General features: G+C 41.2%; 1 protein-coding gene and 1 pseudogene across 1 annotated transcript; both read left to right on the forward strand.

Annotated features, from left to right (window-relative positions):
* Positions 1–1,703: 1,703 nt before the first annotated feature.
* Positions 1,704–14,187, forward strand: LOC116887903 (putative ankyrin repeat domain-containing protein 20A5). Its single transcript, XM_032889377.1, has 5 exons — positions 1,704–1,944; positions 9,749–9,867; positions 10,838–11,011; positions 11,919–12,025; positions 14,130–14,187. The coding sequence occupies exons 1-5, from the start codon at positions 1,704–1,706 to the stop codon at positions 14,185–14,187; spliced, it is 699 nt and encodes a 232-aa protein (XP_032745268.1).
* Positions 2,068–7,912, forward strand: LOC116888918 (annotated as a pseudogene).
* Positions 14,188–25,988: the final 11,801 nt, after the last annotated feature.

A 25,988-nucleotide genomic window follows, 5' to 3' on the forward strand; every position in this document is an offset into this window, starting at 1 on the left:
GCACTCCTAGATCATATACTTGGAAAAAGAATGAACTTAGTGCATAAGTATTGGTATACCTGTAAAAAAAGCGATTATTGAAATGTTATGCTTCTTTCACATGTATGAATGTTTTGCGTACATGTCTGTGTGTGTACTATATGTATGTCTGGGCCTGTGAAGATATAAGAGGGTTGTAGATCACCTGTAATTAGATTTGAAGATGCCTTTGAGCTTCTTTGTAGGTGTTACTGTAGGTTTCAGGGTTTGTAGCTGAATGATGTTGAGGATTACCTTTGCCCTCCAGTAGCAGACAGGTTACCTTCCAGTATTATGAACTCGGTTAGTATGGTGAAGAGTCTAGTTAGACCCTGGCTCAACCTATCCCACTGTGATGACAGAAATGCTATCTTCAGAAATCAGTCCTGAACATCAGGTTGTATAGAGCAACCAATAGTCTTGGCACTGGCTTGTGATGGTCAAGGTTTCTATAGGACCCTTCGTTAATGACTCAACAGGTTGTCACCATTCCTGTTATTGGATTTTGTAACTTGGTGGCACAAGATGTCTCTAAATGGAGCCTTGTGTCCTGTTATTTTGCTCCATATGTATTCCATAAATATAGGACGCTAATAGAGTAGCAGATTTCCATTTAATTTTTTCAAAGGAACTTTAGTGTTTGTTGTCCCTCCCCTTAATTCCTACTTTACCTAGGCTTGCATGCCAGGGCTGTGGGTGCCTGGTTAAGAAAAAGAAACTGACCCTCTCCCTTATCAAGTATGAATCCATGTGCCCATTCCAACATGCAGCCAGCAGGTGACCAGGATACACTGGAGTGAGTGATCAACTCCAGTCACTTTTCTTTATCTCTTCCCAACACTCTACACTCCTCCCTCTTCCTTGGGAGATATTCTTCTGCCCCCTAGTTCCCTAGTAGATAGTCAGTAATCCTGTGTGTTATCCAGATTGTAGTTCTCCTATCATGTTGATGAATGTGAAAGGAGGGTAATGGGGCTTGAAAATGCGAGGGAGGTGAAGTGTGTACCCTTTTGCCTCTACCTGTTTTCTCCCGGTTCCTCTCATTAACCCCTCTATTCTACAGCTTTTATCTCTTCCCAACACTGTGCTCCTTCCTCTTCCCTTGGGAGATATTCTTCTGCCCCCTAGTTCCCTAGTAGATAGTCAGTAATCCTGTGTGGTTATCCAGATTGTAGTTCTCATATCAGATACTTAAAACCTAACATCCTTAACAGCAGACACATGAAATATTTGTTGTTTTGGGTCTGGGTTTGCTAAATCAGGATGATTATTTAGGTCCATCAGGCCAGTCTTAGGGTTACAGATTGCAATGGCTGCCCTAACTGCCTCAGTATTCCCTTTGAAGGGCCATGCAAGTAGATCTCTTCAGCGTCAACATTGACAGAGCTGGAACAAGCACTGAGGGGCTGAGCTCCTGCCACTGAGTCTGAGGGGGTACATATAGGTCATAATCATAGGGTCCCGCCAGCCCAGCAGCCATTGTGTGCTCAGAGCATCACTGTGGTAGTGCGGCACAGCTGAGCTTGTTTATAGCTCAGTATTTGCTGAATCTTCAAGGGACGTGCAACATTTTGTTGGCAAGTATTGATTGTTAGCCAGAGAATTATTGTAGAATTTGGAGGTGGCGATCAGTTAACAGGGAGGGAAGAGAGGGAAAGAAGTTCCTGGGCGGCCCTAGCTCAATAATGGATGAAAACTCGATGACATTCAACTTCCCCAGAAGGAGACGCTGGTACACGCGTCTGTGGGATTCCTGTCGTCGTTTAGGTTGCCTGTGTCATCAGAGATCAAGGCAATTTCACCGCTATCGGATCGGGTATGACCCGGTGGGTCGATTACAACGAGCGGCAAGTGTTGGGGATCTGGTGACAACAGAGAATATGATCCAATCCAGGAGACATCATGTGGATGAATATGATGAGATGCGGAATAATAGGGGCCTGAATTGATGAAAGGCAGTAAAAGCAAGGTTGGTTCAGGGAACTGTTGGACACTCAGGGGCTAAGCAGGGAAGAAAATCAACTTCTAGGCTACATCCTGAGGTGGAGAATGGTCATTACATGGCTCATTTTCACTGGGGAGCCTGGGTTTTACATACTAAATGTCTCTAGTGATGAGACCTCCACACTGTGGAACAGCAGCTCTAGGCCTGTAATGAAACTACATAGTTTTACTTTATGTTTACCACAAATTTTGTGAACACACAAATATACCAACACACACACACACACACACACACACACACACACACAGTGACAAAATTTGTTTTTCGTGATGTATTTTTGTGCGCTGTAGTGTGACAGAACCTGGTGCTTTCAGATCACTGGAACTGCAGCTATAGACAGTTGTGGAGGCTGTGATGTGGGTCCCTAACAATCAAAACTGTTCTCTACTAAATGAAAACTAGAGCTGTTATTGCCAAGCCCCCTATCTCGATTTTATTTTTGTTGTTGTTGTTGTTCTTTTCTGCTTTTCTTTTTATTCCATATTTTATGCATTTACACTTCAGTGTTATACCCTTTCCTGCCTCTCCCATTTCCACTCCCCACTCCCCCTGATTCTATGAAGACTTTCTTTCTTTCTTTCTTTCCTTCTTTCTTTCTTTCTTTCTTTCTTTCTTTCTTTCTTTCTTTCTTTCTTTCTTCCTTCCTTCCTTCCTTCCTTCCTTCCTTCCTTTCTTTCTTTCTTCCTTTTTTTAACATTTTATTTATACGAGTACACTGTAGCTGTCTTCAGACACACCAGAAGAGGGCATCAGATCCCATTACAGATGGTTGTGAGCCATCATGAGTTTGCTGGGAATTGAACTCATGACCTCTGGAAGAACAGTCAGTGCTCTTAACCTCTAAGCCATCTCTCCAGGCAAGATTTTCTTAATATATAGGGCCTTAATCTGAACATAGAACACTAGAAAATTTATCATAAGGTAAATTGTCAACTTTAGTGCAAAAATATCAATAAGATCAATATGACAGGTTTGCTAATGGATCAAAGACATTTAGAACTGGAACTGTGACCATGCTCCCATGTAATCACCTTCTCTACTGTTGTTTTTACATTGACACACATGTGAAGGACAGAGATTGTCCTTGTCTCACTTCCTGTGCCTCACATGTGTGGAGCTTAGGGTGTGGTGGTCAGAGACAATGTCAACTGCTAGTTACGTTGTACCGCCATGTGGGTTCTTAGGCCTGAGCTCAGCCAAGCAGGCTTCCCTGTGGGTTCCAGCCCATTGTCCCTCTGTTTTGGAGACACACTTCACTCACCCACGTCCATGGTGTGTTTTATTTACTACCTTGGAGCACACTGATCCTCATACTTGCAGGCAAGTAAGCTTTGGGGATCCCCTTATCCCCACATCTGCAGTCAGGTTTTCAGGGCAAATGTTTTACCAAGTGAGTTTTACCAGCCACCCCTGCCCCTCATTTTTTGGGGATGGGTTATTTGATATTTTTTTATTTCCATTTCAAATGTTATTCCCCTTACCATGAACCCCCTATCTCATTGCCCATCATTGTCTTCTATGAGGGTGTTCCCCAACCCATTTGCACACTCATTCCGGATTCCCTGCCTTGGCATTCCATTTCATTGTGACTAGACCTTGGCAGGACCAAGGATTCTCCTCTCATTGGGGCCCAACAAGGCCATCCTCTGCTACATATGCAGTTGTAGCCAGGGGTCTTTCCATGTGAACTCTTTAGATGAAGGGCATTTGGGTTCTCTCCAGTTCCTGGCTATTATAAATAAGGCTGCTATGAATGTAATGGAATATGTTTCCTTGTTTTATGTTGGAGCCCTTTTTGGGTATATACACAGGCATGTGTAAAGCTGGGTCCTCCAAACAGATTTTCAGAGTTGTTGTCCCAGCTTGCTCTCCCACCTACAAAGGAGCAGTGTTCCTCCTTCTCCAAATCCTCGCCTACCTCTGTTGTCACCTGAGTTTTGATCTTAGCCATTCTGACTGGTGTGGGGTTGAATCACAGGGCGGTATTGATTTGCATTTTCTCCGATGACTAAAGATGTTGACCAATCCTTTAGGTGCTTTTTGGCCATTTGATATTCCTCAATTGAGAATTCTTTGTTTATCTCTGCTCCCCATTTTGTAGAGTAATTTGATTCTCTGGAGTCTAACTACTTGAATTCTATGTGTATATTGGATGTAAGGCTTCTATCAGATGTAGGATTCATAAAAATTTTTCCCAATCTGTTAATAGCCATTTTCTTCTAATGACACTGTCCTTTGTCTTACAGAAGCTTTGCAATTTTATGAGGTCACATTTCTTTATTCTTGATCTTGGAGAATAAGCTATTGCTGTTCTGTTCAGGAAATTTTCTCAAGTGCTCATGTATTCCAGGCTCTTCCCCACATTTTCTTCTATTAGGTTGAGTATATATGGTTTTATGTGGAGATCCTTGATTCACTTGGCCTTATCTGTGTGCAGGGCGATAAGAATGGTTCGATTTGCAATCTACATGCTGAGTGCCAGTTGATCCAGCACCAGTTGTTGAAAAAGCTATCTCTTTTTCCACTAGATGGTTTTAGCTCCTTTCTCAAAAATCAAGTGCCCATAGGTGTGTAGGTTCATTTCTGGGTCTCTTTATTCTATTCCATTGATCTACCCCTATCTCTGTACCAATACCATAACATTTTTTTATCATTATTGCTCTGTAACACAGCTTAAGGTTAGGGAGGTAATTTCCCAGAATTTCTTTTATTTTTGAGTATAGTTTTAACTATCCTGTTATTTTTGTTAATGCAAATGAATTTGGAAATGTTCTTTCTACCTCTATGAGGAATTGAGTTGGAATTTTGATGGGGATTGCATTGAATCAGTAGATTGCTTTTGGACAGGTGGCCAATTTTATAATATTAATCCTGCCAATCTGCGAGAATGGGAGATCTTTCCATCTTATGAGATCTTCTAATTGTTTCTTCAGAGACTTGAAGTTTTTACCATACAGAATTTTCACTTGCTTGGTTAGAGCCACAATGGGTTATTTTATTTTATTTGTGATTATTCTGAAGGTGTCGTTTCCCTAATTCCTTTCTTAGCCTGTTCATCCTTTGAGTAGAGGAAGGCTACTGATTTGTTTGCGTTAATTTTATATCCAGCCACTTTTCTGAATTTGTGTGGGGGCATCCTTGTCTGCCTCCTGATTTTAGTGGTATCCTTCACGTTTCAGTTTAGTTGATGACACACCAGCACATTTCCCTAGTCCACATGCTGCTTGATCATTTTGTAATTCTAAGGCATTAATTAGTCTTTAAGCTGGAGTTTCATATAAAGAATACAAGAATGAATTACAGTTTTAAAATATTCTGATTATTGAATATTTTCTTTAAAAACACTGACTTGTCCAACAGTAATTTTTCATTCTTTCAGTCCATTTATTCCCCACATGTAACTTAGATATGTATTGTGTAGAATACACATTCTAATATCTCTCAAGGTCTTCCCATTTGTAATTCCTTGTTTCTCTGCCCAGTCAAGCTTCCTTACATTCTATAAATTTAAATATAATCCCCGGGAGTGGCGGGGAGGGGACCTGCTCCTGCCCCTGCTTCAGCCAGAGACTCCTGTACCCCTCAGCCAGCGCCAAGCCGCCTGTCTTGTGCGCAGTGAAAAGGGGCTGGGCTTCAGCATTGCTGGTGGGAAGGGCTCCACACCTTACCGGGCTGGCGATGCGGGCATTTTTATATCTCGCATTGCAGAGGGAGGGGCTGCCCACCGGGCAGGCACTCTACAGGTTGGCGACCGTGTCCTCTCGATCAATGGAGTGGACATGACTGAGGCAGGGCACGATCATGCTGTCTCCCTGCTGACTGCTGCTTCCCCTACCATCTCCCTGCTTCTGGAGAGGGAGACTGGAGGGCCTTATCCACCCAGCCCCCCACCACATTCCTCTTCAACCCCTACTGCTACTGTTGCTGCTACCATGACCACTGCCATCCCCCGGAGGGAACCTCTGCTACCGACTGTCCCCCTAGCCTCTGGCCACTGCCTTGGAAGGACCATACCCTGTGGAGGAATTTGCCTGCCAGGGTGGCCCATGGGGCTTAGCATTGTGGGAGGTTCTGATCACTCCAGCCATCCGTTTGGTGTCCAGGATCCTGGTGTATTCATCTCCAAGGTGCTTCTTCGGGGCCTTGCTGCTCGCTGTGGCCTTCGGGTTGGGGACCGCATCCTAGCAGTGAATGGGCAGGATGTTCCGGAGGCCACACATCAGGAGGCAGTTAGTGCCCTGCTCAGGCCCTGCCTGGAACTGTGTCTGCTTGTGCGGAGGGACCCACCACCCCAGGCATGCAGAACTCTGCATCCAGAAGGCCCCTGGAGAGAAGCTGGTTATCAGCATCCAGGAGGCGCCAAGGGTCATCCAGGGAACCCCTGTGATCCTACAGATGAGGGGCATCTTTATCTCCAGGTGAGCCCTACGGGGAGCTGCCCAGGCGTGACCAGGCTGCTGCGTGTGGGGCTCGGCTGCTAAAGTGAACCAACAGAGCCTCCTGGGCCTCACGCATGCTGAGGCGGTGCAGCTGCTGCGCAGCGTGGGTGACACCCTCACCGTGCTTGTCTGTGATGGCTTTGACACCAGCACCACCACAGCCCTGGAGGTGTCCCCAGGTGTCATAGCCAACCCATTTGTAGCAGGCCTTGGCCACAGGAACAGTCTGGAAAGCATTTCATCCATTGACCGGGAGCTGAGTCCTGAAGGCCCAGGCAAGGAGAAAGAGCTGGCCAGTCAAACCCTACCCTGGGAGCCTGAGTCTGCAGAGACCACGGGTCGGAATCAAGAGCCCCTCAAGCTGGATTACCGTGTCCTGGCTGCTGTGCCCAGTGCTGGGAGTTTGCAAAGAGGACCCTGTGCGACCACTGGAGGGAAGATGACTCAGGCCCCCTGTTCCCCTGGCAGTCAGCAACCGCCCTCCCCTGACGAACTGCCAGCCAATGTGAAGCAGGCGTACAGGGCCTTCGCAGCTGTGCCCACCGTACATCCTCCTGAGAACAGTGCTACCCAGCCTCCAACACCTGGTCCCGCAGCCTCCCCAGAGCAGCTGTCCTTCCGTGGACGACAAAAGTACTTCGAGCTGGAAGTACGGGTGCCTCAAGCATAGGGTCCCCCAAAGCGTGTGTCCCTGATGGGTGCTGACGACTTGCGGAAGATGCTGGAGGAGGAAGCTCGCAAGCTGCAGCAGAAGAGGGCACAAATGCTTCGGGAAGAGGCAGTAACCTCAGGACCTGACACGGGGCTCGCCTCAGACAGGTAGTTCCCGGATGATGGGCAGGAGGCTGAGCAGCCCTGGGCCGGGCCAAGCCATGCAGGAGGCATCAGCCCCTCTTCACCCACACCCCTGGGAGGCAGCGCCCCTGTGAGGACAGCCAAAGCTGAGTGACGTCATCAGGAGCGGCTGCGTATGCAGAGCCCTGAGCTGCCTGCCCCAGAGCGGCCCCTGTCTCCTGCAGAGCGAAGGGCTCTAGAGGCCGAGAAGCGAGCACTGTGGAGAGCAGCCAGAATGAAGTCTCTGGAGCAGGATGCCCTCCGTGCACAGATGGTCCTCAGCAAGTCCCAGGAAGGCCGTGGCAAGAGAGGACCCTTGGAGCGGCTGGCTGAGGCCCCTTCACCTGCACCCACACCATCACCTACACCATTAGAAGACTTTGGCCTCCAGACCAGTACCTTCCCTGGACGCTTGTCACCAGATTTCGTGGAGGAGCTGAGGACTTTGGACCCATCTCCCAGTCCTGGCCCACAGGAAGAAGATGGAGAGGTGGCACTGGTGCCCTCACCTGGCACTGTGGGCCCTGAAGACATGACGCTATGCAGTAGTCGTCGGGCCATGCGGCCATGACGCCAGGGCCTGGGCCCTGTGCCCTCCTAGGGCCAGGTGCTTCCCCAGACTTAGGGTGGGGAGCCTGCCAGCTTCATCACCTCCCCTACCCCAAGTCTTTTAGCCTTGGTGTTAGCATTTTAAAGAGACCCCTCAGGAGTTATGGCTTCTGATTAACTGCCCCCATAGCCGGGATCTCATGGCGAGACTGTAACTAGTGATGTTTGTACAACCAAAGACTATTTTGTGGTTTAAGAGGAATAAAGTTAACTACGTTTAAAAAAAAAAATTAAATTTAACATGAAATGAACTTTGCTCTTTGGAACCATCCTTTCATTTTGCTGAAACTCTTTTGAATCTCAAGCAAGGCAGCTAGGCCACCATACGTTATTACCTTGTAGGAACATTTACCCAATTTTGGTGTGAGTCCATGGGCACATTGATCAATATATGGCAAAGCATGAGGTCCTGGTTTCTATACTGGTACTGAGTATAGAAATGTTACACATGGGCATAAAAGAATGAAATGTGGAAATAAAAATGAATCAAAGTATGGATGACTGACGACTTACGTTTTTGTTCATTGTTAAAAATGTACATAGATACAAGCGGCCTGTGTAATTGCAATTTACCAGTGGATTGTGACATATTTTGTTTAATGTCAGGCACAAAGCATTGCATGATTACCTTTTATTTTGTAGAGTAACAGTGTTAAAATATTGCTAATTATTGTTCTACAATAGTAAATAGGATAAATGACCTTGTACTCTGAGAGGCTAAAATGTGAATGAAAAAGGAAGGTAACCATAACGGATGAGATAGGAGGATTATCAAGTTCAGGACATGGTTAGTAAAGAGAGTTCTTTTCTATAAGAATCATAAACTTTTTTTCTATGAAATTTTTTATGTGTACTGCTGATACAATCCTGTTTTTCTCTCACAGAATAGTTCTGTTTGTTATCACTAGGAAGAGAGATCATTATCATGATCAGCAAATGCTGAGCTCTCAGGAGCTAGAAATGCTTGTAGTGTTGTAGCAGATTTCTTGCCAATCCAAATTCAAACATCACAGCAGCCCCTTGTTGTTGTTGTAAAAATATAAAAATAAAAAGTATTGTGGTCTTTTACCCGCTAGGTCCTCACCGCGGTGCCCCAAGATATCTGCTAGATAACTTGGCGGAAACACATCCCCACTACTCAGCGGCCCACTGTCTCTTGCCACCACACACTTTCCTATACTCAAACCATCACATAAAAAACTCACAACACAATAATCTTTGATATAATTCATTAGATATAATTTCCCACTTAAACATACAAAGCCCGGTACCATCCATCCCTTAGGAACATTAATAACAACCTGTAAACACACAGAGCAGAATCTTAACATCTCCTGCCATGGCTTCTCCCCTCTCTCCATCTCTGTCCTGTCTCTCCTCCTTCCTCTAGTCTCCTCCTCTTCCTTCAAACTTCTCTCCTGCCCATCATTCCTTCTCCTCCAATGACAGGCCTCCTTCTATCCTGTACCTGCCCCTCACCTGTACTTTACAAATCTAATGGAGAGGTGGTTCTGGTGAAGTCACCTGAGTTCTGAGTCCTTGACTAGGCAGCTGTCCTTGGGGCAGTGGAATTAGCATCAAAATACAGATAACTCCAGGGCGAACCACAACACCCTGTAAGATAGCTACTATGTTTATTGTTCATCCCTTGGATGGGGACATGGAATCGTGGGGTTCCTAAAAATCCCAAGTAGTAACTAGTAAGTTCCAGATATTAGAGTAGGGTTTAAATTGAAGCTGAGATCAATTGGGGAACTTTTCTAGGTTTCAGACTATGTAGTACTTACAGGTGATGATAGTCTTATTTGGAATTCACAGATGTCCTTAAATGTGCTTCCAATTTGCAGGACATCCCTACATTATGCATGTGCCCACAACCATCCAGATGTGGTAACACTTTTACTGGAAAATAACTCCAACATTAACATCAAGGATGATGAAGGCTGCACACCGTTGATTAAGGTAGCTATTGGCCATCTGTTTTGGTATAAAATGGATTAGAGGTGTCCTTGTTTGGTTTTTGCTGCTGTGAGAAAATACTGAACAAAACCAACTGAGGAGAGGGAAAAGTTATTTGGCTTCCATTTATTCATCCCAGTTGATCCTTGTGGGAAACCTGGTCAGGAGCTCAAATCAGGAACTCGAGGGAAGAACTAAACTAGAGACCAGGGGAGAATACAGCTTTCCATGGCTTTTACCCAGGTTTGCTCATCATTTCTTCTACAACTGAGAACTTTCTTCTCAGGCATGCCCCTGCCACAAGACCTTGGGCTTTCCTACTTCCTTTTTTGGTTAGATATATTTCTTTCGTTACATTTCAAATGTTATTCCCTTTCCCTGTTTCCTGTCCATAAGCCCCATCTCCTCTCTCTCCCCCATATGGGTTTTTTGCACCTGGGGTCAAACCTTGGCAGGACCAAGGGCTTAGCCTTCCACTGGTGCCATAACAAGACTATTCTCTGCTCCCTATGCAGTTGGAGCCCTGTGTCAGTTCATGTATAGTTGCTTTCCTACTTCTATCTGAATAAAAACAATTCCACACAGTTGCCCAGAACCCAGTCTGATAGAGACAATCCCTCAAGTGAGGATCTTTCCAGGTGTATTAAGCCTGTGTCACATTGGCAAAAAGAACAAATCTAACCAAACAAGCAATCTCTGCTGTGACAGCCAACCAGCACAGACCTGAGGTGCTTAGAACATCTGGGTGGGTTGGTAGAACCCCTTAACTCTACCACTTGGGAAAAGATGTGGTGGGGAGATCATTAAATGAGTCAAGCCTGGAGTACTTAAGAAGACCTTGTGTCAAAATGGAGGGAAAATATGAATAACTAAAACTCTGTCTGATTTCAGGGTAACTATTCAGTGTCATGGTAGAAATGTCTCTCTTGGCTTCCTTGAATTGAAGATGTATTTCTTTGTACAATTTCCACAGGCCGTGCAGTGGCAAAACACAGATTGTGTTTCTATATTGCTCAAGTACAATGCTAATCCAAATCTGACAGATTTCCATGGGAATACAGCCTTTCACCATGCCGCTTCCAGGGGAAACATAAAAATTGTAAAATTGCTCCTGGAGTACAACGTAGATTTTGAAGCCAAAACAAAGGTAAAGGTCATTCAACTTCATTCCCAATGCACTTCTACCTGTCACACTCGGACCTGTTTTCTACATGCAGAACCTCAAGCATTATCTCTGAATGTGTTCAGAGGAGTGCTTTTTTTTAAATAGAATATATATATGCATATATATATATATATATATATATATATATATATGTAATTAATTAAAAAAAACACAGAACAGCATGGTTTTCCTCAGCATTGACCTTGTTTAAAATTCAAGAATAAAAAGGCTTTGGGACGACACACACACACACACACACACACACACATCTACACTGACAATAAAAATAAATACATTTCAAGTTAAATGATTATAGAATAAATAGAAATGGCTTGCAGCTAAGGAGGTACTAATGTGGGTTTGGCTCAGGGATAAGGGCAGACTGGAAAAGGAAAGAGGTGACAGGCAAATTAGGAAATTTGATCATTGGAGACAATATGCAAAAACATTTTTATTATTTTCAAAAAGTTTTGGTATTCATAGAAGATGCTATTGACCTTGGGAGATAATTCTTAGTTTAGAAAAGAAATATATTTGAAGTGCAGATTGAGAAACTCTGCTCCAGATACCTCTTGAGCACACTCCTTCAACAGGGGCACACCAAACTTTGTTTTGGTGTTGTGGCCATGGAGGTCCTACTCTATGGGGCTAAGAAGATTGGAGCCATTGAGTGTTTGGGGAAAATTCTGGAAGGGATTGGTGTTCATGGGCAATGTTGTATAGGGAAAAGATGTGTCAAAGGGAAGAAGACAGCTGTGTGTGGAAAGCACAGCAGGTGTTGCAGGAAAAATGATGCCTTGTGACTCAGTTCAGTGTGTGTTTATGTTCACAAAATCTGTGATGAACTTTATAAAATGTTTTATAAAATGTAATATTGTTTTCTTTACAGTATGGCTTGACACCATTGGAACTTGCAATATATGGACATCACCCTGAAATGGTAAATTTCTTAGAATCAATGAGTGCAGATTCACAGTCCGTGCAAGTGTCAAGCAGGTACAGTTTCTTCTCTTCTACAATCTTAGTGTTGTTCTTGATGGTGACAATTACTTAAGTAGGAATATTAAAATGATATTAATTGATTTGAAAAACTCAGAGACAGATATTTAGAAAGCTTATGACACACGAAATATGGAGACTGTTCCAACACAACAAAAGAACAGCAGTACCAGGATTACTACATAGTTCAGTAGTTCAGTTCGTGAGTCATGAACCAAGACAAAGAATAAGCTAGATCAGTTGTTGTTCCACTTCAGTATTTTTTATTTTGACACAGTTTGCCACTGAATTTGCCATGTGTCATTTACAAATGTTCTACCATGAATATACATCACTAGTCCCTGAGTCTGAAATTTTATAATTTCTGACTCTAAAAATGTCAGCATAAGCCATATGTTTAGAATTATACATACATAATCACAGGTAACAAATAGTGTTTCCTAGTGATCTGTTTAAATGTCCAATGCAACAGAAAACTACCTTTTTAACTAGGAAGTGTTCGGTAAAACTTTCATCCTGTAATTAACTAGCAATGTTGGTGATACTGCAGTCCAAGACATTTTTGTTTCACATTTCAGATGGAGCTTTCAATGTGGATATATAAATAGTTCATTTCCTATTTAGAACTTTAGAATTATCAATCTTCTCCTAGATTTTGTGAATGTTTAGCTCTAAAAAATGATCTTACAAAGCTATATTCCTTTCCATATGAAATAAAATTGTTTATGCTGAAATTCCCTGTTTAGTACACATGTTTACCTATTGTTTATGTTGAGCCATTATTTCCGGACAACAGATCTGTGCTTTAAGGTGAGCCTTTCTAGAGAGAGCTCTCTCTCCTTTCAAAACTTTAATGCTCTTTGAAATATTTAATTTTATTTTTCTTATTCATTTTACATCAAACTCACTGACCCTGTCTCCAGTCTCCCTATTCTACAGTCCTTTCCGGTTCCCTTCACCTTCACCTCCAAGCAGTCATGGATCCCCTATGTATCCCTACACCCTGGCACTTCAAGTCTCTGCAAGGGTAGACACTTCTCTCTCTCCGAGGTCAGACAAGGCAGCTCAGCTAGAAGGAGGTATCCCATGTATAACAACAGCTTTTTGATAGACCCCATCCCAATTGACTGGGACCCATATGAAAATCCAGCTGCTCTTCTGCTACATATGAGTGGGAAGGTGTGAGTCCAGCCGTGTATGTTCTGTGGTTGGTGGTTCAGTCTCTGAAGCCCCAAGGGTCCAGGTTATTTCACTCTGTTGTTTGTCCTCTGGGTTCCTATCTCCTTGCAGACCTGGAATCTTTCCTCCTAGTGTTCCCCTAAGAGTCTACTGCCATACATCCCTGAGTAAACCAAATATTATCTTTAGAGTTTTAAGGAGAGAGAGAGAGGAGAGAGAGAGAGAGAGAGAGAGAGAGAGAGAGAGAGAGGTGTGTATGCATGCTCAAACTTTTTTAGTTTTGTTCTATTTAAAAGCTAACTATGCCTCATGTTTTCTCTTGAGAAAGTCTCAAGGATACCAGTCAATAATCATAGTCAATTGCTTAAAAATAAATTCAAAAGTGTTTGGTTAGACCTGTAGTCCCATGAATTACATCCCAGTCAGTGGGAGGTAGGAAACACACAGACCTTTGTGAGTTAAGTCCAACATGGTCTATGGGGTGGGTTTCAGACCAGCATGGCTACATAGTGAGATCCGGTTTCAAAAATATTGTTTGTAAACATCTAAACTAAGATACAGGGACTCAAATAAAGGGCTTCAAATGCTACCATCTAAATGTTTTTCTTTTTTTTTTTTGGTTCTTTTTTTTTTTGGAGCTGGGGACCGAACCCAGGGCCTTGCGCTTCCTAGGCAACAGCTCTACCACTGAGCTAAATCCCCAACCCGCTAAATGTTTTTCTTATGAATAGTAAAATAAAGATAACTTGTATATCTATGCCACAGTGCAAGAAGACAAGCACATAAAAAAGGAATGAAGCATGTAAGATTTTTGGAAGGTAAGATTTTATATCATATAAATTTACTATATTGTAGCTGGTCTTATTTACCTAAATAAAATAGTGTGAACATTTTAGCTCCTCTCCTACTTTGACCACACTAGGCAGCAGAAAGGAATCCAAATGCAGGCAACAGAATGTGAACCTGCCTCACTTCAGTAAACCAGGAGCCCACATGAAGAGCACATGAAGCTGCACGTCTGCTACATGTGAATATATAGTCTATGTGCAGCCCCAAAAGTGCTCTTTGTTTTTTTTGTTTTTTTTTTTTTCTTTTTTTTCCGAGCTGGGGACCCGACCCAGGGCCTTGTGTTTGCTAGGCAAGCGCTCTGCCACTGAGCTAAATCCCCAACCCCTTGGCGTGCTCTTTGATCAGTGGTTCAGCCCTGTGAGCCCTCATGGGCCCCGTTGGTTAATCTGTAGGTTTTCTTGTATTTCTGAACCTTCAATGGCACTGTCCTCCTTTGAATTCAATATCCTTCCCACAACTTTTTCATAAGACACCCCAACCTACACCTGATATTTGGCTGTGGGTGTGCACATCTGTTTCTATCCAGGGCTGGATGAAGACTCTCAGAAGAATTATCCTAGGCTTCTGACTGCAAGCATAAAAAATATCATTAATGAGTCAAAGATTGGCTTTCTCCCACAGGGTGGGTCTCAAGTTAGGCCAGTTATTGGTTAGATATCTCATAATGTCCGTTCCATTTTAACCTGCATATCATGCTGGTAGGATAAATTTTGGGTTGATGTTTTTTTTCTGAGTGCTTTGGTGTTCTCCTCCTTCTCCTGGAAGTCTCCCCTGTGTACAGAAGATGACCACTGAAAGCTGCATATCACCTGCTGCTAGTAGGCTCCATGAGTCTCAGCTCCATGGATGGACTGCTAGAGCCCCCCCATGGTTCCTGGTCTTTGTTTCCTGCAGAGATGCCTCTCCACTGGTATCTTCTGTCCCAGCTCCCACACCACACCTGCTCTGCACCTTAGTTCCCCTCCCCATCTCCCACAGATTTCCCTCCCTCAATGGAATCCTGATATCTATTTCATTTTCCCTCCTGAGTGAGATTCATGCCTCTTCCCTTGGGCCCTCTTTACTTAGCTTCTTTAGGTCTGTGCACTATAGCCTAGTTATTCTGTAATTTATGGCTGCTAAGGTCCTCACCTTTAAGTGAGTACATACCACGCCTGTACTTCTCTTGGTTTGAGTTACCTCATCCAGTATGATGTTTGCCAATCCCATCCATTCTTAATTTTTTCCTTTTCAAAGGGGTTGTAAATATGTCCTCCCAACAACAATGGAGGAGTGTTTCCTTTGCTCAATGTCCTTGCCAGCATGTGCTGTCACTTGTGTTTTCTGTTTTAGCCGCTCTGACTGGGGTAGGATGGAATCTAAGAGTTCTTTTTTTTGCATTCAGTGATGACTGAAGATGAACATTTACTATTTCTCGGCCTCCTGAGATTCCTCTGTTGAGAATTCTCCATCTACCACTTTACCTCATTTTCCAATTGGTTTATTGGTGTCTATCTCCTTGGGTTTTTATATATAATTTGACCATTATTTCTCTTTCAAGTGTAGGACTGGTGAAGATCTTTTCCCAATGTGTAGGCTTCTGTTTTGTCCTTTAATGGTTTCCTTTGCTTTACAGAAGGTTTTCAGTTTCATGAGTCCCCATTTATCAGTCGTTGGTCTTAGAGGCTGGGACATTGGTGTTCTGTTTAGGAAATTGTCTACTGTACTAATGTACCAAGGATATTAATGTTTCTGCTTCAATGCTGAGGTCTTTCATCCATGTGAACTTGAGTTTTGTGCAGTGTGATAAATACTCATCTATTTGCATTCTTCTTCATGTGCAGACATTCAGTTACACCTGCATCATTTTGTTGAAGATACTTTCATTTTTCCCCATTTATGGATTTGCCTTCTTTGTCATAATCATGTGTTTGGTAGGTATGTAATTTTTTTTTCTTTGATTTGATTCCACTGATCAACTTTTTGTTTCTGTACTAATTCTATACAGCTTTTGTTATGATATATGTCTTGAGATTAGGGATGGTGATACCTCAAGAATTATTTTATTATTCAAGATCTATATCTATATCGATATCTATATCTATCTATCATCTATCTATCTATCTATCTATCTATCTATCTATCTATCTATCTATCTATCTATCTTCGATCTTGAGTTTTTTTGTTTTTTAAAGATTTGCTCTTTCACGGTCTGTAAATAACTGTCTTGCAATTTTGAAGAGAAATGCATTGAATGTGATGATGCTTTTTGTAAGATGGCCATTTTCACCTTGTTAATCCTATCCATCTGCAGCATAGGAGATCTTTCCATCTTCAGATGTCCTGTTAATTCCTTTTTCAGAGACATAAAGTTTTGACAGACAGGACTTTAAGTAGCTTGATTAGAGTTGTACTAGGGTATATAATATTCCTGTGGTTACTGTGAAGGTTTTCCTTGGCTAAATTTTTCTTATCCTTTTAACTATTGTATGAGGAGGGCTGCTGTTTTTTGGAGTTAATCTTGTATCCAGACGCACTTTTCTGTAAGGGTTTATCACCTTTAGTATAGGCGAACTTTGGTAGATTTTGTGAGGTCTCTTTTGTATGTGGGCAGCTTTGCTTACTCTCTGGTTTTAAGTTCTCTGCATTTAAGTTGTTATTGTCTATTGGCTGGTTTTGGGTGTGCGAATTTGATCACTGAGGTCTCTAAGACTTTTAACATGAAGGGTGTTTGATTTATCAATGGCTTTATCAGCATCTAATGTGATGATCAAGTGAATTCTTTCCACAACTCCACCTGCCAGCTGCAGCTATCCATTCATTTTCATGGCTGTCAAGCCATCTCCCTGCATCTTCTAGACCGATCCTGAAACACTCAATTGTCCCAAATTTACCCCACTCCCACCTAGTTCCTTCCTTCCATCTGCCTCCTCTGACTATTTTACAGTATGTTCTAAGTTAGATTCAAAATCCTCTCTTGGTTCATTCTTCTTCATCTTCTTTTGGTCATGAGTATAGTATTTATATCCTGTGCCTTTTTGCTAATATCCACTTATAGTGGATACACCATCCATGTCTTTTGGATCTGGGTTATGTCACTCAGGAAGATATTCTCAAGTTCTATTCATTCACCGGCAAAATTCATTATGTCTTTGTCTTTAGTAGGTGAATAGTATCCCATTTTTTTTCATTTTAAAAATTTATTTTTTAAGATTTATTTTATTTATGTAGTGCACTGTGGCTGTTTTCAGACACACAGAAGGGGCATTGGATCCCATCTCAGATGGTTATGAGCTACCATGTGGTTGCTGGGAATCAAACTCAGGACCTCTGGAAGAGCAGACAGTGCTCTTAACTGCTGAGCCAACTCTCCAGCCCCAAAAATTTATTTTTAAAAATGTATGTGTACATGTGACCTATGAAGCCAGAAGAAGTCATTCTCATAGAGTTGGAGTAAGATTTTTAGAGACGGGACTGAGAACTGAACTGTAGTCCTCTGGAAGAGCACCATGTGTGCTTAAATGCTGACCCATATCTCAGGTCTATAAATTATTATTCTTAACTTAATATAATCTTTCTTTACTTATTCACTTTAAATTCAGCTCATTGATTGTCTCCTGGTCACTCCTTTACACAATCTTCTCCATCTCCCACTCCTTCTCCCTGAGTGGGTAGGAGACTGCACTTGACATGTCTGCCAAGGCTGGGTGCTTCCTTTCCATTGAGTCCCCGACGAATCAGCCGAGATTAGTACAACATATCCCAGGATAGGCAATGGCTTTTGGGATAGCCCTCAACCTCCCAGTTCTTTGGACCCACATGATGACCAAGCTGCATGTCTGCTATGTGGGTCAGGGAGGCCCTAGGCCCAGCCCCATGTACTTTGGTTGGTGGTCCCTAGCCCTAAAACCTCAAAGGGTCCCGTTAGTTTACTCTGTTGGTTTTCCTGTGATTGCTATCCCATTTTGGGTACTCAGTACTTTCCTGTATTCTTCCACATAAATTCCATGTTCCCTCCACTGTTTGGCTGTGGGTATCTGTATCTATGTGTCCAAGTGAGATGCTGGATGGAGCCTCTCAGATGACAGCTTTGCTCATGCCTGCAAACATTAAAGAATATCATTAATAATGTCAGAGTTGTTTTGCTCATGAGATTGGTCTCAATTTGGGCTGCTCTTGGTTGGCCATTCTCTCAGTCTCTGCTCAACCTCCGGACTTTGCAATATTTTTGGTAGACAAAATAAATTATGGGTGCCATACCCCAACGTAGTCAGTCATTCAAAGTCATCCCAATTTTTTTTTCTTGGGGTTTGCCTCAATGATTCCTAGGTCTCTGTCTCATCAGAATGCCCCTCCTCTTCACCCTTGTCCATTTGCAGATTTTCATTCACTTTCAAGAACCTTCCATCCATCCTCCTCTTCCTTACCCACACCTGATTCTGAACCTTCCTACCCCTCATGTCTCTTTTCTATCAGTTCTCCTCCGTCTTCCTCTTAGGACTACTTTGTACCTCATTTAAGTGATTCAGGCATCTCACTTCTTGCTCCCTCCTTGTTTAGCTTTTCTGAGGTCTGTGGATAGTACTATGGAGTACCTGCACTTTTGGCCAATAACCATCTATAAGTGATACATACCACACACATGTCCTGTTGGGACTCAGGATGATGTTCTCAGGTTCCATTGCTTTGACTATTTATAATTCATGCTGCCCTTGTTTTTAATAGCTGCATAGTATGCCATCGTGTAAGTACATCTTTTCCTTTTATCATTGTTCAGTAGAGGACATCTAGGTTGTTTCAGTTTCTGTTGGTATAACAAAGCTTCTATGAACATATGTTTAACAAAAGTGGTTCTTTGGTATAGTGTGACATCTTTTCTTTACCAGGAGAGTTATAGCTGGCCCTTGAAGGTAGAACTATTCTCCAGTTTTGTGAAAAACCCAACTGATTTCAAAGTTGTTGTTCAAAGTTTCACTTCCATCAGTGATGGGTGGCTTCCCTTTGCTCCCACATCCTGCCAGCATTACTCTCCGAGGTTTTCACCTTGTTTTGTGATGGGTGTCAAATCACATGTCCAGTGGGTTTGATTAAACAGCTCTTGGTTTTTGTTCTATGTATTGTTTTACCGTGTTTCTATGTTTAATTTTCATACCATTTTCTCTCTAGCCTGTTTGCTTCTTTTTTTCAATATTTCAGATTTGATGTTTAGCTGCTTTTATGAAATCACTCCATTTTATGAAGGGACATAGTGCTATGAACTTTCCTTTTTGCACTGCTTTTATTGTGCTCCCTAAATTGGGATGTTTTGTGCCTTCATTTTCACTGAATTCTAGAAAGTCTTGATTTCTTCTTGCACCAGTGGTCACCGAGCATGGCTTGTTCAGTTTCTATCAGATTGTATGCTTTCTGTTGTTTTTTTGTTGATGTAGTCCAGCTTTAGTCCAACAGTGACCTTATTAGATGCAAGTTTTTTAGGGGGTTGTTGTTGGTTCTTTTTTCCCCCTTTTCTTGTATATGTTGATGTAGATCTGTATGCTATATGTTTCAATTTGGAGAATATTCCATGAAATGTTGAGGGAGAATACATTTTTTTTAACTTTGAGATCTTTTTTCATTTGAATGTAATCTTAATGCTATTAAATTCACAAATATGTTTTTTTATTACCTAATCCTGGAAATATCTAAAACACACATTTGAACATACAATTCTGTTCTCCACATGTCAGTGCCCATTCATCATGGTCTTGGAAATGGGGAGAATAGATTCCCTTTAAATTGTTAAGTCAGTAGGTGTTTCCTTACAGTTAACTTTAGCAAAATTCGTACAAAATAATAATTAACAATGATCTTCTTTACTCGTTAACTCACAAGGAAACACCTTCAAAACTGCATTTTGTAAAAGTTTCTGTACTAAAATGTAGAAAAACTAAACTACACAAATATTGAAAAGCTAAAAATTCCTTAATTTTTATTTCTGGTAACATTACCACAATTTACAGGGCAATATACCTGATGTAATGAAAAGAAACAGACAAACTACAACAAATAAAAGACCATAGGAATATGCATCTAATTGACACTGCATTGCATTAATTGATAGCTGCATTTTTGTAAACTGTGGCTGTGAGCGCCCTAAACAAGAAGGGCTTCCTGTTTAAGCCACAGTGACTTTTCTGACTAGGGATCATTGTTCCTTCTGTGGAAGATTTTACAGTTCTTCTAATGCATTTAGGACAACTGTCTCAAAGTAGCCTGCAGCTTTCCTGACAACTCCTGCCTCTCTCCTGCTAAGAACTGAATCAGCTGTTTGTTTGTTTTATTTAAAACCTTCTGTTACCGTATCCACCAATTCCACCTCCAGATCCATAGCCACGACCAGAGAGACTGCCTGAGCTTCTTCTGCCAAAACTGTCTCCCCTTCATGGGTCTGTAATGTGATTGTTACTGTCTACTGTAATTTCCAAAGTCATTATAGTTCCCACCACTACCATAGTTACCTCCACCAAAATCTCCTCCTCCATTGTAACCATCATATCCTCCTCCACCACCACCATATCCACCACCTTGGTTTCCATATCCTAGTCCACCACTCCATAACTCCCTCTACTACTGTAACCAGGACCACTACCATAGCTGCCAGCATCACCTCCAGATCCATGATATCCACCATCACCACCTCCATAACTGCCTCTTCTGCCTCCACCTCCACCACCATAGCCTCCTCTTCCACCCAAGTTTCTCCGCAATCTATAAAGTTGCCAGATCCACCTCCATGACCTCTCTGTAATCCATCCAGCAGACTGCGTCTCTTGTTTAGAAAGGGCCTTTCTCACTTCACAATTATGCCCATTAATAGTGTGGTATTTCTGAACAATTTTATCAACTGTGTCATGATCATCAAAAGTTACAAAATCAAATCCTCTCTTTTTCCCACTCTGCCTGTCTTCCCTACCTTCTAAGGTTTCAATCTTGCCATATTTTTCAAAGTAGTCTCTCAGACTATATTAATTCCATCAACAAATATTTGATGCACCAGCATTTACAGAATCCCCTCTAGAAACAGCTCTCTTTGGTTCCACAACCTTGTGCGGCTGAGCACACATTACAGCATCCACCACTTCAACGCAAGAGTACGTCATAAAACCAAAGCCTCTGGAAGGTTTTGTTTGAGGATCTCTCATTACTACACAGTCTGTAAGTGTGCCCCATTTCTCAAAATGTTCTCTTAAGCTATCATCTGTAGTTTCAAAGCTCAGACCACCAATAAACAGCTTCCTTGGCTGCTCTGGTTCCTTTGGATCATGGCCCTCCATTTTGAGACCAGACTTGCCTCTTTCAACTTGAGTTCAACGGGACTGAGACCTACAACCCTCTTTCTCTGTTTCATTTCATTGTCCCAGAAAGTCTATGTCTACTTTGAAATATATACTTAGATGATTTTATACATCTATATAAAACCTTTAAGAACCACAAGTGAGAGAAAATATATTTTTCTGAATCTGGTTTATTTTTGCAAAATATGATGTCCAGTTGTATCTATCATCTTTCAGGTGACATAATCTTGTTCTTCTTTATGGGTTAATAAAGCTACACTGTTTATAAAAACTACAGTTTCTTTACCATTCATCCATTGTTGGATACCTAGGTTGATTCCACAACTTGGCTATTGTTAATAGCACTATTAAAGTAGAAGTGTAAACAATTGTGTTATGTTGATTTACGGGTCCTTCAGGTATGTGCCATGAGGAGTAATAATGAGTCATATAGCTGTTCTATTTTGAGTTTCTTTTCATTCTCTTTTATACTCTGTTAGATGTATAGCTAAGCAAATATGTTCTCCCATTCTGTAAAATGCATCATCACTCTATGAATAGCTTCTTTTACCGATTAAAACCTTTTAATTTTACATAATTATATTTGTGAAGTTTGGAAAATATTTTCTGTCCTATTGAAGTCCTTTTCAGAAAATCATTGCCAATGCCAATTTCTTTAAGCATTAGTCTTACTTTTCTTCTAGCAGTTTGAGAGTTTCAAGTCTTATATTGATGTCTTTGATAAACTTTGAATTGATTTTATATAAACTGAGAGATATGTATCTAGCTCCATTCTGCTACACATAGATATCTAATTTTCCCATCACTAGATGTTGAACAGGTTGTGTTTTCTGTGATTTAGGGTTTTTTGTCTGGTCGATTGGTTGGATTTTTGCACTTTCGTTAAGAATCAGGTGACTGTAGAGATGTGGAGTTATTTCTAGGTTTTTTATTCTGTAGGTTTATGTGTCTGTTTTTGTACCAGTACCATGCCGATATTGTTACTGTGGCTCTGTGGTATAATTTAAAATCAGCTTTTGATACTTGTAGTATAGGTAGTTTTACCTAGGATTACTTTGGCTATTTGGGGGTCTATTGGGGCTCACTATGAACTTTAGGGTTATTTTCTTTGTTTCTGTGAAGAATGTTGTTGGAATTTTGATTGAAACTTAATTGAATCTGTAGATTGTTTTTTTGACAATATGGCCATTTTCACAACATTAATTCTTTTAATCCATGATCATCTGAGGTATTTCCATCCTCTGCTATCTTAGTCAGTTTTATTTTATTCAGTTACATAAATTTTCACAAAAAAGGACTCTTCAGTCAAAAGTTTATCCCAATTTATATCCTTTGAAGCAACTGGGAATGGTTTCATGGTTTATTTCTCAGCATGTTCATTGTCAATATATAAGAAGGCTGTTGAGTTCTATCTTGCTATGTCACTGAAAGTGTTTATCCGTTATGAGAGGGTTGGGGATTTTGCAAATTCTTTAGGGTAGTATCATATGGTCTGAAAATACAGGTAAGTTGACTTCTGCCTGTATAGGTAAGTTGATTTCTGCCTTTAAAAAATCTGTGTTCCTTTTATTTCTTTGTATTATTTATTTGTATTATTGGTTAAACTGGGACTTCAAGGACTACATTTACCAAAAATAGAAAAAAAATTGACCCCTGTCTCCTGTCTGTTTTTAATGGAAATGCTTTGAATTTTCCCCTATTTAGTATAACGTTGGCCATAGGTGTGTTATATATAACATTTTTTATATTAAGTTGTGTTCTTTATAGTTATGGTTTCTTCAGGTATTTATCATAAAAGAATGTTGGACATTGTCTTAAGTGCTCTTAAAATCTATTGATATGATAGTAAAGTTTTATTTCCTTCATGCATCAAACAGTAAACATTTTTCTTTTCCAAACATCTCAGTCCTTTCTTTACTATGATTCTCTCTTGCCTTCCCATGATTCTTAACTTCTTTTTGAATCAGGAGTCAGATGTTTTCTTTCAGAGTTCTGAAGACTTAGGAGAGTACTGTTTGTCCCTAGTCTGCCATTTTCCAATTCAATCTGACCTATATGCCTTTAAAAATAATAAAGTTGGAGCTTAATCCAGTTAGCTATTGAAAACCATGTTTAGGCATATTTTAAGAAATTAATTACTACAATTATCTTCTCTGTAGTGATAAAGACGTTCATACAGAGAGAATAAAATGCCTTTAAGCCACACAGTTACTATGTAAGCAGTAAATTCATGATTGAAACCCAACTCCAGAACCGTGTTTTACCATTACCCCCGCATGACCTCTTCATCTGCAATGGAGTCAAAGGAGATCCCTATATAAGTTACAGTGCTAATACTATGATAGGCATTAGAGTCATGAAAACATAAATTATAGATGAAGTAACCCAAAAGACTTGTAAGGGCAGAAAGAATGATGATGTACAATGAAGAGGTATCATTTTTCATTCCTTATCACTGTATTTCAAGGTATAATTTGAAACAAAACTGGATAGGTTGACAAAACTGTGTGAGATGAGCTAAATAAAACATTTGATATGTAGCTTGAACAAAAGAAAAAGCATTGTTTTGGACTGGAAGTATAGCCACTAAGGAGGTTAAGGCAGGAGGATTCCAAGTTCAAATGCAACTCTGCCTCAAAATTAAAACATAAAAAGACTTGGGGTGTAGTTCAGTGATAGAGCAATAGCATGTACAAAGCTGTGTGATCAATACCCAGTACTGAAAAGAAGAAAATAAAACAAAGAAAGGAGAATTTATTAACTGGTTTAGAAAAGATCATGTTTGTTTTATGTTTGCTTACCCCCTCCCACTCTCCAGACAGTTTCTCTATGTAGCAGTCCTGGCTGTCCTAGAAGTAGTTTTGTAGACCAGACTGGCCTAAAACTTCCAGAGATCCATCTGCCTCTGCCCCTCTGTCTCTCTGTCCCCTTTCCTCTCTGCTTCTCTTCCTCTCTTCCTCTCTTCCTCTCTTCCTCTCTTCCTCTCTTCCTCTCTTCCGCCCTGCCTGCCTGCCTCTGCCAAGTGCTGGGATTAAAGGCATGCACCACCACACCCGACCATACTTTTATTTTTATGTCACAACTTTAGGAAACTAATTAGGTGATGACTATAACAGTTGAGGCAAGACAGTGGAGGCCTAGATAAAGCAGTAGATTAGGTATGAAACTCTAAGAAAGATAGATGGTCTGGAAGAATCTCTAGGGTACAAAATTTGACATGATCAAATTGAATGGGAGATAGGGGATTAGATATGTCTTGGAGATTTAGTTTGACAGATGATGAGGAACTGAGATATGGATTAAGTCTCATGGTAGTAATGGTTCTAGTACTAAGTACCTGTAGTAACTCAATGGATATATACCCGGAACTTAAGAGAAACCTGTGGGTAGAGTGGTGGTGTCACAGACTATAAAACATTAGAATAGAAATGAGGGCTAAAGCAATGGGAATAAAATGAAGATGACAAGAAGAAAACAGGGGAGCATACATATTCCAGTGAAGAACTGTAAGGAGTAATGTCAGCTCCTTAAGATTCTGATGTATGTGGTTTTAGGTGCAAGAACAGTCAATAAGGACAGATACTTTAGAAAAGTCTGCAAAGTGAGCAGAGGGTGGTAAAGGGCTTGTCTAGCATGCGTGAAGCCCTGGGTTCAATCCTAATACAAAAGAAAGAAAGGGGGAAGGAAGGAAGGAAGGAAGGAAGGAAGGAAGGAAGGAAGGAAGGAAGGAGGGAAGGAGGAAAGGAGAAGAAAAGGAAATGAAGGAGATGAATACAAAAAAGATTTTCAAAATTTCTGGTAGGTTTAGTTACACAGATTTTCTTTTTAAGTGCTTTTCATGATTGATCGTGGATGAAGCCACACTGCACAGAGTAAAGAAGTAAATGGGGCTAGGTATATAAATAATAGATATCTGTTTGACTATGTTTAGTAAAGAAAAGTGGTGGGGAAACTAAGTGGTTTTACTTACTAAGTTAGTTGAAGGAGAGGACCTAGTGTAAAGAGGTTGAAAATGCTATACACTTTGTCTTTGAATCTTTTATTTTGAGGTAGTTATCTTTATCCTAAGTGTCCTACAAAGTATGGACTACTATTTTTGTCTTGTAACTGAAGAAACTAAGTCAGAAAAGAGAAGAGACTTGCCCAAGGTGTCTTGTTAGGATCTTGGAGAGGTGAGGAACAAACCTAGGTCTGATTGATTCTCATAATTCTATTTACATCAGAACCCAAGAATAAATATTCAGGTCATTTGCTGGCAAGTGAGGACAGGGTTAAAGTTGAGGGTGACCTCACCCATCTACCTCATAATATTCTTTAAAGAGGTATGTACCTGAGGCTCCTATCAAACAAAGAGTGGTAGGGTGAATTAATGGGGTAGAGAATTAATGGAGGTGTGAGTCCCTGAGACCTAGGGTAAAAAATCTGGCAAAGTAAGCACCCCTGAGCTCTGCAAATCCTGCCATCTCACCCTAATGGCATTATAATTATGGTGAGAAAACCTCACTTAGAGAAGCTAGAGAGGGACTGGAATGGTTAGGGTTTAAGCTGAGTCCATCATTGGGTCATAGGTGATTTCTTGAGGTATAATGATTATGGAAAGAAAAAGAGTTGAGCTTTGA

This window comes from Rattus rattus, chromosome X (genome assembly GCF_011064425.1).
Source record: "Rattus rattus isolate New Zealand chromosome X, Rrattus_CSIRO_v1, whole genome shotgun sequence".
Classification (NCBI taxonomy): domain Eukaryota; kingdom Metazoa; phylum Chordata; class Mammalia; order Rodentia; family Muridae; genus Rattus; species Rattus rattus.

Bases quoted from the DNA above. Each gene is read 5' to 3' on its own strand.
- LOC116887903 (XM_032889377.1), top strand. From the start codon at position 1,704: ATGGATGAAAACTCGATGACATTCAACTTCCCCAGAAGGAGACGCTGG. The intron at 9,868-10,837 runs GTAGCTATTGGC...CAATTTCCACAG, and splicing joins GCTGCACACCGTTGATTAAG to GCCGTGCAGTGGCAAAACAC. The intron at 12,026-14,129 runs GTACAGTTTCTT...TGACCACACTAG, and splicing joins TCCGTGCAAGTGTCAAGCAG to GCAGCAGAAAGGAATCCAAA.